We start from the raw sequence: 18,494 nt of genomic DNA, 5'->3' as shown, positions 1-18,494 counted from the left end.
AGTAAGTGCTCAGTGCGTGACGGGAGTTCCCCCAGCAGTCTTCACCTATAGCAGCATAACTAAGGGATGGTTCAGGACTCACCTGATCCAGAACTAACTATAGTCTTTATCAAAAAGGAACGCTTTAAATTTAGCTCTACCTCCTGTTCTCTTAGACTCTTGGAACCACAAGAGAGGATGTATTATGGACTATATAATGTTATGAGCTCTTTGATATTAGAGGGTTATGATGAGGGCTTGATGATGTGATGCTGTTGTATTCGTCTTCAGCTCTGGGTTGTAACAGTAGCTGACTGGTTGGGATTGGTCCTTGATGTAATGATGAATGTTTGTGTAACTGAAATATAGAGGTGGAAACTTTAAAGAAGTAATCAGTTCCTGTATAGGCAGATTAAAAAGAGGACCAACTCAACAAACACTGCCATGTCAGGCCTTCAGTTTACTGTGGATCTGTGCATTTATATAATTCTGGTTATATTTTGTACCAGGTTTCCATGTCTATTCTCATGACCTCCAGAAGCGCTGTAAAAAGTGCAGTAGTGCAGTTGATAGGGAATTGACAAAAAACCCTGGATTGTTTTTTTTATTTTTTCAAAATGTACACTTTATTGTCGACAACAGTACAAAAAACAAAAGGGTGTATTTACAACTCTGCTATGGCCTTCTCATTGTACCCTCTTTGGTTTGACTGCTGACCTGATTATTTGAAAAGGAACAAAAAAGAACAATTGACTAGGTGCCTAAAAATGACCCACTGCTTTCATGTCATGCAGTTTAACCACAACCTCATAATACAAACTGTTTTCCTTGCCAAAAAAGGTAAAAGAACAGAATGCAATCTCTTTGCTCCAGTTTGGAAATTACCATCCCAGAGACCTAGAGATGTACTAATGTCACAATGTCAGCTGATACAAAGCCTGTCCATGTATCCAACAGGTAATTCCCACAAGGACATTTGAACCAGATGATGACTCAATAACATAATCTGGGTCTACTCGTATTCTCAAGTGATTTAACAGAATATGACTCAAACATTCAAATGCATTCATCAAATTTAAATGTTACAAACTCAAATGTTGTGTACAAAGTAAATTCTTAACCATAAATAGAAACATTTATGACTCCTGTCAAACCAACAGTTTTTCGGTCGCCGTGCTGCTTGTGCGATGAACCAGAGCAAAATGATGTAAACCCAGGGAGCCATGATTTTTTGTACCTCATCTAATCTGTCTTCAGTTTGGCTTATCCTTCACGCCACTTAGCAAAAATAACATAAAAATGACAACATTACAGCAGAGAATGAGGAAAGATACCACGAGTCCTTATTCACTCTAATGATCCTACCGCTCAGTATGTTTTCAACACTTGACGCCTTCCTTGCAGGTTTAAAAAAAAGATATTGTGCATGCTGCAGCATAGCCATCCAGGTAGGTTACATGCAGAATATAAATACACCAAAAACACACAAAACAACATAAAAACCAAAAAGAACATTCAGACCTGGCATCAAATGGAAAACACGAAAAAAAACAATAACAAAGTCTCAGCCTGTTGGGAAGACAGGTGAAGACAACAATGTAGTGTGTTCAACTAAATCACACATTTAGCATCAACTCTAAAAAAACGTTTATAGCAGAACATCACTTTGCAGTTCTTAGAAGTTGTGCTTTCCTGATGACTTATTGACTTCTCAATGCATTTTGCTTTTTCACATCAAATTGTTTGCAACATAGAGGTATTAAAATGTCCATCTTGAGACTAACAAAAAGTGAAAACAGCTGAAGAGGAAAAATGTCTTTCTGTCAAAGAGAACTAATGCGTCACAATGCCCCATTGACCGACATTCAATTTACATATTCACAAATGAAATAATGAAAATGATTGTTTCATTTTTGGAACAGTTACTGCATGTATAGAAATGAATCACAGTACATAAGATTCCATATTTAATATGACTACATCTGTTGTTATCTAAATATTCAATCAATTACTTTTCCAGTGTTTAAAGCCCAGAGAACATAATTCAGGAGGTTGAGAGATGCTGATGGTATTTTCTAAAAGGTTTAATGACTGTTTCTTTGGGTATATACAGCAGTGAAGTGTCTTTTCCTCTCAGCATAGTCAAAGGCTTTTACACACACGGCGCACAAAAAATTAAAAGGAGAAATCAAAAATAAACATTGGGATGCTCAGCCAGGGCACACACATAATTAGGATTTGTTATATACGGGCCTCAAAAAGTGTACAAGGAATTAACATTCTTTGAAGAGGAAAAATGAAGTGGCAAAACCCATCACTCTATAGTCTTGTGGAATTGCTCAAACAAAAACACAGAGCATTCACCAGGAACACAAAAAAAGCAAAAGGACACTTTAACACGAGGCAGCCTTCAAACAGCGAGGTGGGACAGCAGGACCTGGTGGAAAATGACTCTGATTGTTGCTGCTTATGTGGAGCCTGATGGACAGTTCAGCAACTGGGAGGCTGTTTTGATGACACAGGACTGCTTTCAACTGCTTCTTCCCCACAGAGACATAGAGATAAAAAAAATCATTAATCAACAGTCATTTCAGTCTAAAATTTGAACATACGATGCCCAGAAAACAGTCATACAGAAATATAAGCCCACATTCATCTCAAAGGCTAATTCCAGTTCATTATAACCTAGATCTTATTTACTTAACCGCCATCACCTCTATCCAGTATGATTTGTACTCAGCAAAGTATTTATGTGGGAACATGATGAAATCAATACAAGTACAACAAAGTCCTGGACAATTATGCACATGCACGAACACATGTACAGGGCAACACTTTCAACACTTTAAGCATGCTAACATGCACAGGTATATGTTTAAGCATGTTCACTAAGTTAATTAGCCTGCTCACATTTACTAATAAATGGTCAACTCAAAGCACAGCTGAGGCTGATGGGAATGTTTCACTGGTATTCAGACATAAACCAAGATAACAGACAATGATGAGAAACCAGAGGATCAACAAACATTTCATGCTGAGGGAAGCATGGATCTCTGCTCCATATTTCATTTGACAGTATTCTAACCAAAGACTGACACTGCCACCCCTAGAGCCCTGAAAGGGGAAAGTGTGATTAAAAAAATACATTTAAATCATTTTGGCTGCTTTCACTGACAGTCTATACAGTAAAATGCCAATAAAAGGCACAAATGTATATTAAATATTGATATGACAGTTTCCCAGATCAGGCCAATCTGGCCAAGGCCGATTTTTATTGCCTCCTGTTAGCTGGTTGCAGTATAGAGCATAAACCGTGTCTCCTCCATGTTAGAGGATGGAACATGGACCATCCTCTATCATGGAGGACATTATTGTCACGAATGGTTTCTGTCATTTTAGAGTAGGCCACTTTCCGCTGATGTATGTCTGTTCATTTTTCCAGCAAGTTTGATTTTAATTAGTTTATCATGATTGGGACTGACTCATGATGGTCATCATGGTGTGTATATCTGCTGCTCCACACCTCGATCCCTACTGCGCAGGCTCCAAATGACATCAAGAGCAGAAGATCTTAATATACTGTCTATAGTTGTGACACATTCCTCTCACATTGATCATAAACTTTTTTGTGTGATGTACTTCATCAGTCTTTTCAAAGCAGATAGGAAGACCTTCACTCATCTATGGCCCTAATCAGACCTGGTTTAACGTCCATCTTGACACACGTGGCATAAAAATGCATCCTAATGTGTCTCCTTTGACCACTTCTAATCGCATCTCTCTCCCCTGCTGTGCATTATTATGTAAGGCATTTGTATTTACAAAGACTAGATTATGTTGCAAGAAAGAGAGAGAGCACAAGTGATTCAAGAGGGACTCAATGATTAAAAGAATGTGCAACTCTGCTATGAAGAAAGATTTTTACCAATTTAAAAAATATCATTATAAAGTGGTCAGTGTTGATAATGGTGACCACAAACTTTCTGTGTGGGCACAAAGATGTGTAAACATTTGATTTATTGCAGATACCAGGATGTCAGCTGAGTAGGCAGTCCTTCAAAATTTGTGTTCACACAGCAAAAACAATGTGGCCACAAGCGTCCCAGATCACCTCTGAATGAGGTTTGAGTTATCGGATCCTAGGACACATTGAGGATGCATTTGGGCACTGTCCACTTGTGATTGGATTACTCAAGACGGAATTTGATACCATGCCTGAACGTGGGCTATGATTCACTGTTTCCTCAGACCGCTGAAGGTGCTCAGAGGCCGGTCATGATGACACAGCTGGTCATTTCTCCTGCATCCAACATGTATGAGAACGAACTGGTCTCCAACTGGTCCGTTCACATCCTGAATGGTAAAGCATCTTAAAAAATGGGCTTACACACAACTTTATCATGCTAATGAGTGTGTATGAATGTTTCATCAGTAAACATTTTCATCAGTCATTGCTTCTTTTGTGGCTATTTTCTCTAGCATGGGAGGTGAACTGCTCAAAGCACTGAGAAGATGATTTTACAACAATTCATACTCTATACCTATATTAGTGAAACAGACCATATTTGATCCTTGATCTGTACAGATCAACCCCCGGAGTTGGGAACACATGTGAACCGTGGATTAATTACAGAGTTTACATATTTGTGTAAAAACTTTTTACTTTATAAAGTGATAATTGAGTACATTTCATTTCAGAGATGCAGTTAAATCAAAACAGTTGTGTCTTCACGAGAGGTTTTATTGTTCATGTGAGACAAACAGCTGTTAGTTCACGACGTCACTCCCATCATATCTATGTAATCATGTCTGGGGGAGTGACTAAGTTGGAGCCGAGACGCCACACACTAACCTGTTCTACTGTTGCAATAAACATTTGAACGTGAGTTGTCTGACTGAACAGGATTTAATGCCACTTGCAGATACGCAGGTAGCTGCAGCTGAAATTATGAGGTCTGACTGTCTGTGTAGACGGTGCAACTTTGTAAGTGTGGGAGTGCAAGACACCGAGCGAGAGCAAGGCTAATAGTGCTGCAGACAGCTCAACAAGGAATCAACAGAGCAAAACACTAACTCAAAGATCTCTTATGTTAATATAGGAAGTGCAATTTTTTTTTATGAAACTGTGGTGTGACTAGGGATGTCACTTGAACCAATACTTCAGTACCAGGTCAATTGAAAAATTCTAAAACCGTCACGTTACTCCTTCACAGTAGTGCAGTTACCAATACCAACCCAGCTTAAGGGCAGCTGCCGCCTCTACTTCGGGATAGGTGCACACCACAAGTCTTCCCTCCTCGTTCCTCCCCCGCTGGCCTGCACTCACTTTTTTAAAGGTGGACACCATCACTGGTCAGAGGTTCTTGAGAACAGTGCAGTGCTTAGGATTTGCTTTGAGTTTGTTTGGTTCGCTATGTAGTATTTATGTATTTAAAAAGAGCGACAGAGACGAGAAGAAACACACGTGTGCTCCTGCAGACAGATTTTTATAGAGTGTGTTAAAGTAAGATGGATTCAATGTTTTGTTTTTGCTGTGGTATCGTAAATTGGTATCGAGACTCATGGAAATTGGTATGGTATAAACTACTAAATATTTGGTATCATGACATCCCAAGGTGTAACAAATTAGAATATGGCAGTCTAGATAATTCAGTGGGAAACACTGAAAACACAACAAAGGTTATTTCAAATTTTCTATTGTTCATATCGCACTTCGATTTAAATATTATAATTTGAATTTAAATGTCTATTTTGTCATTGAACAGCTGGAATTTTGTCAATTAGAAAGCGATATTTGTCTCCTTTTTTTGCTCATCCACATTGATCAGAGACATACATTTTGAATTTGTAAAAGCCTGTTAATACACAAGGATTTCCTAAGTTAACATATTTCTGTGTCACAGGTGACAAGTCAAAAGTGTACAAAACCACTTATCTAAACCAAAAGATCAGAGGTTCAAAACATGAGGACACCCTCATTACAGAGGATTGTTTGAGGTTACATTTGAAGCAGCAAGTCGGTCACCTTTGTTTTTCTTCCAAAGATGTTTGACAAACCTGTCTGTTTGTCTAAGTATCTCACCGCTCATATGTATTGGCCCTCCTGACTTTTTTTTACAATCCACATTGTGAGATTGCAAGTACGGATAGGAAAGAGGTAACAAAACCTTCAAAATTAAGACAAGTTGCAATAAACTGGAATTATAATTAAATAAATAATTTCAAAACTGCACTTGAATTGGACTGCCAGTATTTGTGTGTAAATTCTTACTTCTTTCATCCCACAAAGTACAGACTGAGCATCTTTTAAACGTTGTGATTGTTTTCCTCTAGTTTCTTGTTCTCCTCAGAGGTCCCCAGCTCCTTCTCACCAGTTTTCCAGCTTCCTTGCCTGTGGTGAATACAGAACTGCAAGTGTTATATACTTCTGATATAGAATGACTTTCTAACTCTGCTGCAGACAGCACAGTCAGTTAGCCAACAGCAAGCCGAAGACTTGTATAGTCAATATATACATGCCACGCTCCCACTCTCTCCTCTGGACTTGCATCCGCTTCTGTCGATTCTCCCTCTGCTACGTGCTCTGAAAACCTCCCGCCTGGTACTACACCCACAGCAGCTTATCACTTCTGTGACACGTGTCATCATTTTAGTGCAGACAGGAGTGCTTGTTCAGTCTATTTTCAGAGTTGCTGTGGCTATAGCCCTTGACCTCCCTCCCGCTGGCTAATATTCTAAATTCTGCATTTAGGTTACGATTCTGGTTTCCCCTGTTTGAAATGTGGAGCAGGGATGTTAAGTTGAAATGTAAAATGCAAATGTACACACTAGTGCTCACTCCTGTGTTGTTTTTGTATACCTTGAATTCTTCACGTAGAGCCAGTAGATGAGTCCAACTACTGCAGCAGCTATGAGGAGCCCTGCTACAACACCCACTATGAGCTTTGCTTGGTCGTCTGAATCCTCCTGAGGGGCTGAAAACAGAAAGCAACAACCCACTTAAGTTGCAGGAGCAACACACACACACACACACACACACTTAGACAGTGTTCGAACAGAGAACCTTAAGGAGTTAATTGAAATACTGACTCAACATAGCTGTGAAGAGAACAGCACATGTCCTCAGTAGATTATTATGATGCATGAGATGCTCCATACCAACATTTTAGCATGGGTGACACCCCAGAAAGCTCAAGTCTAACCACCTCTGCACAACATATACTCCAGAAACACACTCATTGGCTGATTCTTAATCAAACAACACTTTCTTTCATTGTCCTGTGCTTACAGCAAAGCAGTGTGTTGTCTTTACTATAATAACATTAAAAATCACTTTAAAACAACCAGTGGAACTTTGTTTATATTCCAGGGAAGTAAGATCATCAGCAGCTGACAGAAAAACATTGGATATTTTGGAGGAGATGATGTCTTGTGTGTGTTCCATCAAAAGAACAGGATTATATCAGTGTGTCAGACACATGGAGAGAAAATGTATGACTGTGAGAATGAGAGGGCCAAAAGTAGCAGAGAAAAGAGGCAGCCCTGTCGATTACTGGAAAACTGAGGGGAGCTAATATGCAGCCTATTTCCAAGGGGTTTGCTATAAGACTTAGATTAATGAACTGCATCCCTAGTTCAAATGTATCACATGCATCTAATGTGCAAGTGGAATCTAAACTACCCGCTTGCTGAATGATGTGCAACAAGTGATGTACGTTGTCAGCTGCTGCATGGGCTTTAATGAAACCTGTGAGCTTATTGAGTGCATTAGGCCTTTTGTTGTAGACTATAACTAAATGAATAAGTCTCCACTGGCAAACAAGCCAGGCTACCAGTCTTTCCCCATCTGAATCCTCTGCTCAATAACTTCTCAAAGCATATGATTGTGCTTCTTCTTCTTATGCTCATTATTTTCTCATGCACATCGTTTCATGGTGTTAGGGTTAGAGCTCCTTACCATAGCTGAGAATGCTTCCATTCATTTAGGGATCCTGTCCTGCCTCTTTTCTTGGGCCTGACACTTACTGAAGATGCTTCTTAAACCCACACACCTCAGTAACTTACTAAATATTATCATACACTCCCAATTGATTCAATGAATGAATTGGAGTCCGACATCCACAGTCAATTTGTAGTTCTGATGCTGACAGTAACTGTGGCACATACATCGGTATGACTGTGTTTTCATCTTTTAACAATACCATCTGTAGTGGGTTAATAATAATCAGACACTCTCATTTGTCTAATCAGCCTCTGAGATTTCCTCTGCACGAGTGAGCCTGTTTGAAGACACATTATGAAGATATAAGATAAGATGAGGGTGCATGATCAGACACAGTCTCGTCTGCTTGTGAAGTGATGAATATGGGTCAGTTAATGCAAGAGCAGAAAGTGATAGTGTTCATTGTCAGATTATGTATCAACATTATCAAAAAAGAAATAAAGGGGCAAAGAAAAACAAAATCTTACCTTTATCTTCCCTGTCCTCCTTAAAAACTGAAATCAAACATAAATAAATTAGAAATCAAAAATAAAAGACAAACAAAACACACATTTTCTGTTTGTCATACTGGATTCTGCAATGATTCTGCCAGGTACAGCCTGACAAGATGAAATCAAATGTCTTTCTGAAAGAAAACACTAATACAGTTACTAAAAGCAACAATTTACTTTGCTCATCAATCGTATACCAAGTATACATTGGCTCTGAAACTGTAGGTGAAAAAATAGCAAGACAGGTTTAGAACCCCAACAAATAATAAATCCAGCCAAACAAGGAAGTAAGGAAGGAGGAGAGAAGACAAAAGAAGGATTATCAAAGACAGAAAGAAAGAATGAGGAGGAACAGCAATGGAACAGCATGTATGCGTGAAATGAAATGATACCACATTGGCATTCAGTGTTAGCTTAGTGTTTGACAGCTCTGGCCTTTCATTACATACTCCTTTTTGTTTTTGTTTCTTTTCCTCATCCCAGTCTCTATAGTAGGTAAAGTGTAAGGATTTAGTATAATTGGTTTCCCTGCACACATTTAAATAAAAGTTCTACATCAGCACATTCTGCAAATGACAATGTTGATAATAGGTTTAAACCATTGTAGGAAAGGAAACAAAGGGTTATACAGTGTTTCAAAAAAGGAAAAAACAACTTCAAGTCTCTTCACATCCAAAAAGATAGTGCCTTTAATAGCAGACTCTTTGTGTGTTTACACAAAACTACCGCACTATTTACCATAAAGCTTAAACCTGTTCAAACCTGTTTAAATAGAATCCATAAATTGGTTCTTTAGTCAGTGTGCATTCACTTATCCTATATGAATAAATTACCTTAATGTCACTTGCCACTTATCTTTACTTCGTCTTTTTACTCATAAATTAAACAAAATCAATTGTGAATGGAATTATGCACAGCAGGCACCACATTTCATCTGAACCAATTACTGTTGGAGTGTAATGGTTATTTATTAATTAGAGAATTATAATCATGTATAGTCAAATTTTATGTATTCTACAAATAAAGGAAAGAAAACCAGTATCACAAGTTTTCAAACAACTTCATGGGTATAAAGCATAGGTATAAAGCTGCAAAAATCCGTTCATCATCATCATCATCAGACCAACTGTTCTAAAACCACACATTGCACCACAACGTGATTGGACAAAAACATTGAACTCAGCGGTTTCACATCAGATAAACAATTCTAAATGTCAATGTCAATCACACCTAATACTTCATATATTTAATATTTGGTCTATTCATTAATCAAAATCATATATGTTATTTTCCTCTATATTTTACAGAAATGTCATGCCTCCTTGCAGCTACAATTTAAATGTTTTTATATATCCTTGAACATAAATCTCATAACACAACGCCTAAATGTTGTAACTCTTATTTACTTTGCTATACCCTGTTAATTTAAACTGGAAAATAACTGATTCTCACTGTGCGACTCTTAAAAGTTTTACCTTATCTCCTTGGATGACCATAAAAAAAAGAATTTGATTGTCACCTAAGTAGCTTGTGTGGCCTTTAATTTCAAGAAGTCTTTGCTTTGGTGTTTTCTCTCTTTAGATGTTCTAAAATGTAATGTCTCTTTTTGTAGAATCAGAAGTGAAGTGTCACAATGAGTAGTCACTATTAAAACAAGGCTCCACTAATTAAGGCTGCTCGTATGATCCCTGTTAAGTTACACTGGCAGCAATTCAATCATCAAGACACCAGCAGCTTGTTTGCTGAGCTGCTGAATAAACTGAGGTAGAAGTGGTCAACATGTGCATCCATCTAATGGGGGAATCCTGAGTAAAGTTTGACTTTAACTTGAATGATTTTTCCTCTCTGGCTGACCTTCCTCATCTTTATAAGTCACTATTCCCCTATCTGAGTCATCTACTGTCGAGGGAGTTTGTGTTGCTTCCCTCTGGTCATAGATTCTTATAGCCTAAATGCAGGTTGAACAGGTTTAAAAACTTATTTGACCCTGATGCCATCAGCCTTTTAAATGAGTCTTTGTGATTTTTACAATTTTATTTTGTATTATTTGCATTGTATTTATTGGTTGTCTGTTTTTGTCTTGCACTGACTGCTGGCTGTAAAGCAAATTGCTTTTGGGGATAATAAATATTTCTTAACATGACATGACTTGACTACATTTCCCACAAATAGAAAAATAAAACTGTGGCAGTCGACCATGCCACGGGGTTCCCCTCACGCCAGCCAGAGACAAACCAGGCTAACCATTGCTTGTTTAGCATCATTTATTAATCAAACTTAAACGTACACGAAACAAGTAACTTATATGGTCCAGCACTTTCTGCTGGACCTTTGGCTTAACCAAGTCTCTCCCCCCCAGTGTGTGTCCTCAGTGTGCTGTGCGTTTCTCAGAGCGTTCCTCTGAGTGTCCTCTCTTGAGCGTGTGTCTCTCAGTGCCTTTTCTGTGCGTTCTCTTGAGGCAGCTCTGCTGCCTCCTTTTAAAGTCTGAGGATCAATCAGCTAACAGCTCTCACCTGTGCTGATTGATCCTCAGTGGTGCAGGTGAAGGTGCTCTCTCCGCCCCTTCACCTCCACAAAAACCAACCGACCAACTTGCATACAAGAATTATCTTACCAGAGGAAACATTGATGGTCATGACGTTAAATCCCAGCTTGTTGCTGACAGTGCAGCTGACAGTCAGGTTCACCTTTGGGATCACAGTGATTTTATGGGTGGCCTTGCCATCGATATAAACGCTCTCCTCCTGGTGGAACAACAAAGAGACATTCACGGAAATACAAGATTATTAGAGGAAGTTTTTCCTCTACAGTCACCAAAGTGCTGCTCATTGTGGGAACTGTTGGGTTTCTCTATATTAATACGATTGTAAGGTCTTGACCTTCTATTTAAAGTGCCTTGAGATTATGTATATTATGATTTGGCGCTATACAAATAAAATTGAATTGAATTGAATTGAATTATTATTATGACATAAAATAATAATTTCTGGTAAATATAATTATTTGGAAAAATATGCATGTCTCTAATTTGTGCGCACATTATCGACATTTTGATCCTACTAGTTGGTAAACTATGACAAGCTGGGAAGACATAATGGGAGAAAAATACTACAAATGTCAACTCTACAATATTGTAAGTTCTCAGCCTTAATACACATAGTGCCAGGAGATTTTATATTTTGTGATTTGATGAAACCCAAATTGAACTGAATTGAATTAAACTGAATGTTGCTGCTACAAGTGTTTACCTGCAGGACAATTAAGTTGCTTCAAGAGCAGAAAAGATCATCTGCTAAATCATTTCTGCCCTATGCACACAGTCTTAAATGATGAATGAAAACCTCTCTCACACACACACACACACACACACACACACACTTGCCTTCAACACTTACGTTGGTGTTATTGACATTCCATTGGAAGCTGGGTTCTGGTACTCCCTCAGCCTCGCAGGTCAGAACTTTGTGTTCGGCATCATCAGCACGGTGTTTGGTTAGACTGGTGATCACAGGCTTCCCTGATGTAAACACATTATTTACTTATGACATAACATTTTATCACAAACAAATATGTAATGTGATGTATGTGGGTTTGCAAAATGTTATGAGCTCTAGAAAAATAGGTGCATCCAGGAGCACAGAGCCACCGCCGATTTTGACTATTCAATGCACTTTGTCGGGTCAGTCTATGCCTCAACTTATTGTAATGCTCTTTTTTAAATAATTCAAGTTTTATTACATCTTTGAAAAAGAGAAGATTGTGCTATTACTGTAAACATAAGAGCAATATGTTTTACTATTTCAGCCAACAGAGGAGACAGAGAAAAACACATACACCCACCTTCTACTACCAGCTCAAAGCTCTGACGTCGTGTGAGGCCGCTCATGGAAACCTCACATAAGTACACTCCTGCATCAGCATAGGTCAACTTGTTAAACTCCGGCTCTTTCACTGTCTTTCCATTCTGAAAACCAGACACAATGTCAGCAATGGAGATACAACAGCAACACACTGGCCCTTGACAAGGACATCCTATAAATCCATGAATGCCAAATGTTAGACTCATCTATTCATCTCTTTTCTATGGCTACCATTATATGAGGCTGCTGAAATTTCTGCATCAACATGACAAAGACACTCTTCTAATCTAATGTCCAGTGTTTCATCCTTGTTTTTTTTTTATCTGCAGTGTATACTACTTTACTGCTACAATAATCCAGGCACTTTCTATATGTTTTATTTAAATGTTACGCATTACATTTACTCCATATATTAACAATTTTACTAGGATTCCTGCCTTTGTTTATAGCTATCTTTCAGACTCCAAGTGTAAAATTACAGGTTTGACACTACCATTGAGCTCCAGAGGAGTTGAAGGAAAAACTAATTATCACTGACTACTATTCACAGTGGTGAGATTTCGCTGTCAAGTTTTATTACTGGCTCAAGAGGCGACAAGACAGTCCTGCAAACTCTTTCATTTCCTATGTTTTACTGAAACGTGTTTCACACAACCCAACCATAGCACCCTTTACCTTTGTCCAAGACACTTTGGCATCCCCTGAGTTGCTCTTCTCCATCTTCACAGACAAGGTGTCCCCTACTCTCTTCATAACCTTTCCAGTGGGACTCAGACTCAGGTCAAGGTCTGAAAACAAGAAAGAACAAGAATTATGACATTATAGTTTGTTGCCTCCACCAACCACTTCAGTTGCAATATGTTCACAGCCTCCCCCTCAGTTAGTTGTTGTGGTGAATGGGAATCCTTTTGGATACACAGTATCATTACTTAATGATTTTATCCTATTAGATAACTGTCTGAAAATGGCTTCAAACATATTTTGTAAGAGATAATATGTTCAGGAAGGTGGGACAAATGGATGGAATGTAAGCAAAGTGTCCATCTATCTTGCTGCTACTAATTAGGGCAACAAACACAATGCTTTAACCTTGAAGGCTCAGCTCTTATGTCTCCTTTCTCAAGACCTACAAGGTTTCCTTCATGCAACATAGCAAAAAAACTGTTAATTGACAAAAAACAAACAGATTTGACATTTAATAATTATCTTTTAACTTAATATGCCTGGATTTTCCTTTGACATTTGAGTGCAGTCTTATTTGAAAGTCTCCAAGCTTTAAGGTGTAACCTTGAATCACAGTTTGGTCATTTTTCTTTGTAGCTCATTCTCCATTCCTTAGTGCCACAGATGAATTCTTCTCATCATGGAAGTGGGAGGTATTACCAACGTATACAGGATCAGATCTGCAGAAAACTGCCAGGATGGCGCAGGCTGCTAAATTATTATTTCTCATGTGTATTGTAAAGGGCAGAATGGGCTAGCAACCCAATCTGTGTTTTCTGTGATGACTCCTCAACAAAGCTACAATAAACCCTAGGAAAAAACACCCCCGGGGTGCCCAAGAGGGGGGGATGATGAGCACCCCAGTCGATCAAATGGCCTGCAGCTAACATGACTGCACTTTGGAAACAGTTTGATGATGATGTTGACTAAATTCTGGAGGGAACGGTGAAGGGAGAGGCAGATGGGAAGCTATAAGCCATCGATGCTGAACAGTTCGAAGAGGAGGAAAAGAAAGGCTTGCCAAAGAGCCTGAGCAGCATCACACTCTACAGACACAACAAACTGCAACTGCCCTTCAAATCTTTGGAGGAAGAATTCAAGGCAACAAGAGCCAGCGAAGTGATGCAGCACAGTCACTAAAGTGATCCAATGGTCGCCAACGCAGGGATCCAAGTGAGGACCAGCAGGAAGTGGATGGCAGAGGAGACAGTTCAGGAAGCTGAGGCAAGGCTATGCCACAGGAGGGTGGTGGAGTGGTCACACGAGGCCCAGCTGGGTTAGAATCCATTCCGACTCCCCAAACAAACTTTATCAGAGGGAAGGAAGGGCGCTGTCTAGTTCCTCTTTCCTTTCCTTTGTTTTGCTTTTTGTCTGTTTCTTTGCTTTTTCTACAGTGTCTGCATCAGTCAATGTCTAAATTTGCCTTCTTCTACTTATTTACCTTTATTTATTTATCTATTCCTCCTGTTTTTTTGTTTATTTACTTATGTTATTTTTATTTTTATTATTTATTTATCTTGCAACTCAATAGTTGACTTCCAGCAGTTCCCTACAACACTCCAGGAATAATACTCCTCAGGAATCATGGTTTGTAGGTGTGGCTAGTTGTAGGTGTGGCTTCCCACAATCTGAAAAATGTACAATGAATGAGCATGTATGTATATGTGATGTGACACATGTAAAATTCAATAAAAATATCTGAGAGGAAAAAAAAACAGGTTTCTAAAGAAGTGGAGACTCGGTAAGTATTGTGTTTGAAAGAATCGCTGTCAGTGCTGGCATTCCCTGCTCGACAACAAAATAACCTATGTCATTCAGCACTGTGATGGAATGAGGAAGGAATTTCAGGCTGTCTGCCCGTGAACTAGCTCTCTACCCATCAGTCTCATAAACGTGTGTTGACTGAGCCTTATTAATGTGGAGAGCTACCCACTCAGATGTGTGGCAAATAAAAGTTAAAGGTCCCACCCAACATGAGTAACAGACAGAGGGTCAGTGGACAGAGTATGAGGTCAGTGGGGTATCTCCTGCCAGGTCAGGGGCTTTTGTTTGGGGAAATACCTGAATGTTGCACCGTGCTTGTGGTTACAGTCTCAAACTTTCATTTACACTAGTATGACACAGCAGAGGATAAGGTACCATTCTGAAGGCTATAGGTATGTTTGTCTTTTACCAAAGTGGTTTACTTGAAAGGTCAGTGTGTTAGAAATCATAAAGTGATCTATTTCCTTTCCCCTCAAGTCAAAATCAACAAGAAGTTTTTACTTTTGAAACGTCTGGTGTGTTCCTGGTGGAAACACAACAGACTTGGTTTAATGTTGGTGTTTGTATGAGAACAGAATAATGGAAACTCCTCCATGAATCATATTACTCTACAGGTAACTTCCCAAATGTACTGTGTAATCTACAGTAGCAGCCCCAAAAAAAAAAAAAAAAAATATATATACAGAAACCCAACACTTCCCACAATGAGCAGCACCTTCGCGACTGTGGAGAGAAAAAAAAACATTAACTGGAAAAAAAAACCTTCTGAGATGTACATAGTCCAATAAACAGTCACATATGTATGAGGCTGCTGTACAATTAAGAGACTTAAAAATCAGCAAAATAATTTTAAAACAACCCTCAGTGATACTGGAAGCCAGTGTAAAGACGCAATAAAGAGGAATGTGATCTCTTTCCCTATTTCTCATTAAAACCCTGGCTGCTTGTAGCAGGGTTATTATAGTTAACGAAAACTAAGACTAAACCTAAAACTAGCAATGAAAAAATAATTTAGTTAACTGAAATAAAAATAAAAACTACAATTACAAAGAAAACTAAAACTACATAAAAACTACAATGAACAATGCAAAACTAACTAAAACTAAACTGAATTGCAGATAAATTCAGCTTCGTTTTCGTTTTCTCCATCGATTACTGCCTGTCCTGCAGGTGATGGTTAAAGAATGAAATTAAAGGACTTGATAAACCATATTTGGTGTCACACGTTGTTTCATCCTTTTTCAGCTTCTACAAGTCGAAGCTTTCTATTAATACCCGGAAAGACTAAAACTAAGACTAAAACTAAATAGAAACTAAACTGAAACTAGTCGATTCCTCAAAATAAAAACTAAACTAAAACTACAAAATCGCTTGTTGAACTAACTAAAACTAAACTGAAATAAAACAGCAAACTGAAAAATTAAATAAAAATGAAAACTAATGAAAATTTCAAAACTATAATAACCTTGGCTTGTAGTCGATCAATCCTGAATATACTGCATTACAATAATCCAGGCGTCTTACTCTTGCAAGGTTTCTTAAATGATACAAGGCAATCTTTGTGACATTGTTTATGTGTGAATTAAAATCTAGTTCTGAGACAAGTGTAACACCCAAGTTATCTACCTTTAATTTGTTGTGTTGTGCAAGACTTCCTGGTTTGCTAATAATGTTTTGTCTCTGACCATCAGTACCAATTACGAGATTTTCTGTTTTATCTTGTTCATCCATTTTTCCTCTCTTAAGAGGAAATTTATAACTTGGTTTGGAGTATCAGAGTCACCTGGTGCAACGGATAGATATAATTGAGTATCATCAAATTCATCAGCATAACAATCACCTGGTCAATCATTTTCGATCTTTTAGACATTTTAAATTGCTCACTAGAAAAAGGTATCTTTCCAGATGCACTTAAAACAGCTCTGGTAAAGCACCTTAAAAAACAAATCTTGATTTCTCTATGCTAAACAACTACAGACCCATTTCCAACCTGCCTTTCCTTAGCAAAATTATAGAAAAGGCCATATCTAAATAGTTGGAGGAATTCCTACTTATGAATCATATACACGACCAACTTCCGTCTGGTTTTAGAAAGGGACACAGCACCGAAACAGCACTGGTGAAAATAATAAATGACCTTCCAATTGGATGAATTCCACTAATGGAGCTAACCTTGCGAGCTAGTTTAGGCAGCCAACTTGAGCTGCGCTGCTCCAATCATGTGACACACATCATGTGACATACCTTATTCTCCACAATCATCTATTATACACACCCACCTTATTAGGCAGCCTATTTAAACAGACCTCCACCACCCCAGCATCCACCTGTAGGCTCAGGCGGGGTTACAAATATTTGCTAGTCACTCCCATCATATCTGTGTAATCATATCGGGGGAGTGATTGAGTCAGAGCCTAGACACGAAACACAAACTATGTTCTACTACCGCAGTAAACGGTTGAACTTCAGTTGTCTGACTGAAATGTTGTTTCACTTTCTCTAGAGCCTTTCCCACACAATTCAATTGATGTGTTAGTTGGATTACATTTCCAAGCACGACTGTCACTCTCATGCACAACAGATTCTGATATATAGCTAGACAGACTAAGATTGAATTATTTCCTTAAGATATGTCAAATGCATGTTGAGAATATTCAGATGGTTTGCCTATGATTCAGATTTTACTCCTAATAGACATGACTCCAGCTTTTAATTATGAACAATGAAGGGTCTCATGGCATTCATATCACTTACTCATGGAGACACTGTGAACAGCTTCGATGCCTTACGGGACAAGCATGGCTTAGCAAGGATCGAATTCCATAGATACCTGCAACTACGCTCCTATATTGACCATTAATTGAAAATTAACTGACTTTTCAGATGTTGAATCAGAATTCCACAACATTCTGAAAAAAACGCCATGATCCGTTCTAAATCCATTTCGAGGCTGTACACAGCTCTTTCCAATGCCAACAAAACTAAAACTTTATACATTAGAGATAGATGGGAAAGGGAATCAGGGATTGAGATTTCTGAAGAGGCTTGGGGCAATATATGGTCCTTCCAGTGGACAACATCCAGCTCTATGGACTGGCGAGAACATTGCTGGAAGAATATCATTAGATTTTTCAAGACTCCGTATCAGGAGAGGTATAAAGACGCAACTATGCCATACTGGAGACAATGTGGCTCATGGCTTAAGAGAATAACCCTGTTTCCACCGATGCTACTCTGGCATAAATCTTACGAAGTATATGTTATTAGATGAGAATGGGATCCGAATGGTCAAACAAAGTCTGACCCATGATATGTGATTGTACATGTTTTGGACTCATATACCCCATTGGCTGATTTTGCACAATCTCTGTACTCAAACAATCAAAACTGGAACGTCACTTGTTCTTATCTTTTCTATTGATGGCACGTGATTGAACTTTCCTATTCACTCCAAATAAAGATACAATTTAAAAAAAAAAAATGCACTGAAACTGCGATATGGGACAGAGAAGGGAAAATGTGTCAAGCTTGTTTTTGTATGACATGGGGCATCATAGGGCACATTTGTTCTGAAGACTCAGAAACATACACCTGGTAAACAGGGAGGAATTACTTGAGGGTGTGCTGGTGAAGGGAAACAGCTTAGCAGTTGCCAGAAATGAATTACCACCCAAA

The 18,494-nt window shown here is 38.5% G+C and overlaps 1 protein-coding gene across 5 annotated transcripts in view; it reads right to left on the bottom strand.

Moving 5' to 3' along the window:
* Window positions 1-577: 577 nt before the first annotated feature.
* Window positions 578-18,494, bottom strand: part of alcama (activated leukocyte cell adhesion molecule a) — a 67,619-nt gene continuing 49,702 nt past the window's right edge. Inside the window, exons 9-16 of one of the 5 annotated variants that reach the window (XM_069539685.1) lie at window positions 13,008-13,120; window positions 12,313-12,436; window positions 11,868-11,989; window positions 11,087-11,216; window positions 8,449-8,475; window positions 6,839-6,953; window positions 6,251-6,370; window positions 578-2,519 (exon numbers count right to left, since the gene is read on the bottom strand). In XM_069539685.1, the coding sequence (XP_069395786.1) occupies window positions 6,286-6,370; window positions 6,839-6,953; window positions 8,449-8,475; window positions 11,087-11,216; window positions 11,868-11,989; window positions 12,313-12,436; window positions 13,008-13,120 (716 nt within the window). In that variant the 3' untranslated portion in view covers window positions 578-2,519; window positions 6,251-6,285. The remainder of the gene's footprint in view (window positions 2,520-6,250; window positions 6,371-6,838; window positions 6,954-8,448; window positions 8,476-11,086; window positions 11,217-11,867; window positions 11,990-12,312; window positions 12,437-13,007; window positions 13,121-18,494) is intronic. The other 4 variants (XM_069539689.1, XM_069539686.1, XM_069539687.1 and 1 more) reach the window with 4 other exon arrangements.

This window comes from Paralichthys olivaceus, chromosome 15 (genome assembly GCF_024713975.1).
Source record: "Paralichthys olivaceus isolate ysfri-2021 chromosome 15, ASM2471397v2, whole genome shotgun sequence".
NCBI lineage: Eukaryota > Metazoa > Chordata > Actinopteri > Pleuronectiformes > Paralichthyidae > Paralichthys > Paralichthys olivaceus.
Note: the sequence above shows the minus strand (reverse complement) of the source record. Positions and strands in the feature narration are given on the sequence as shown.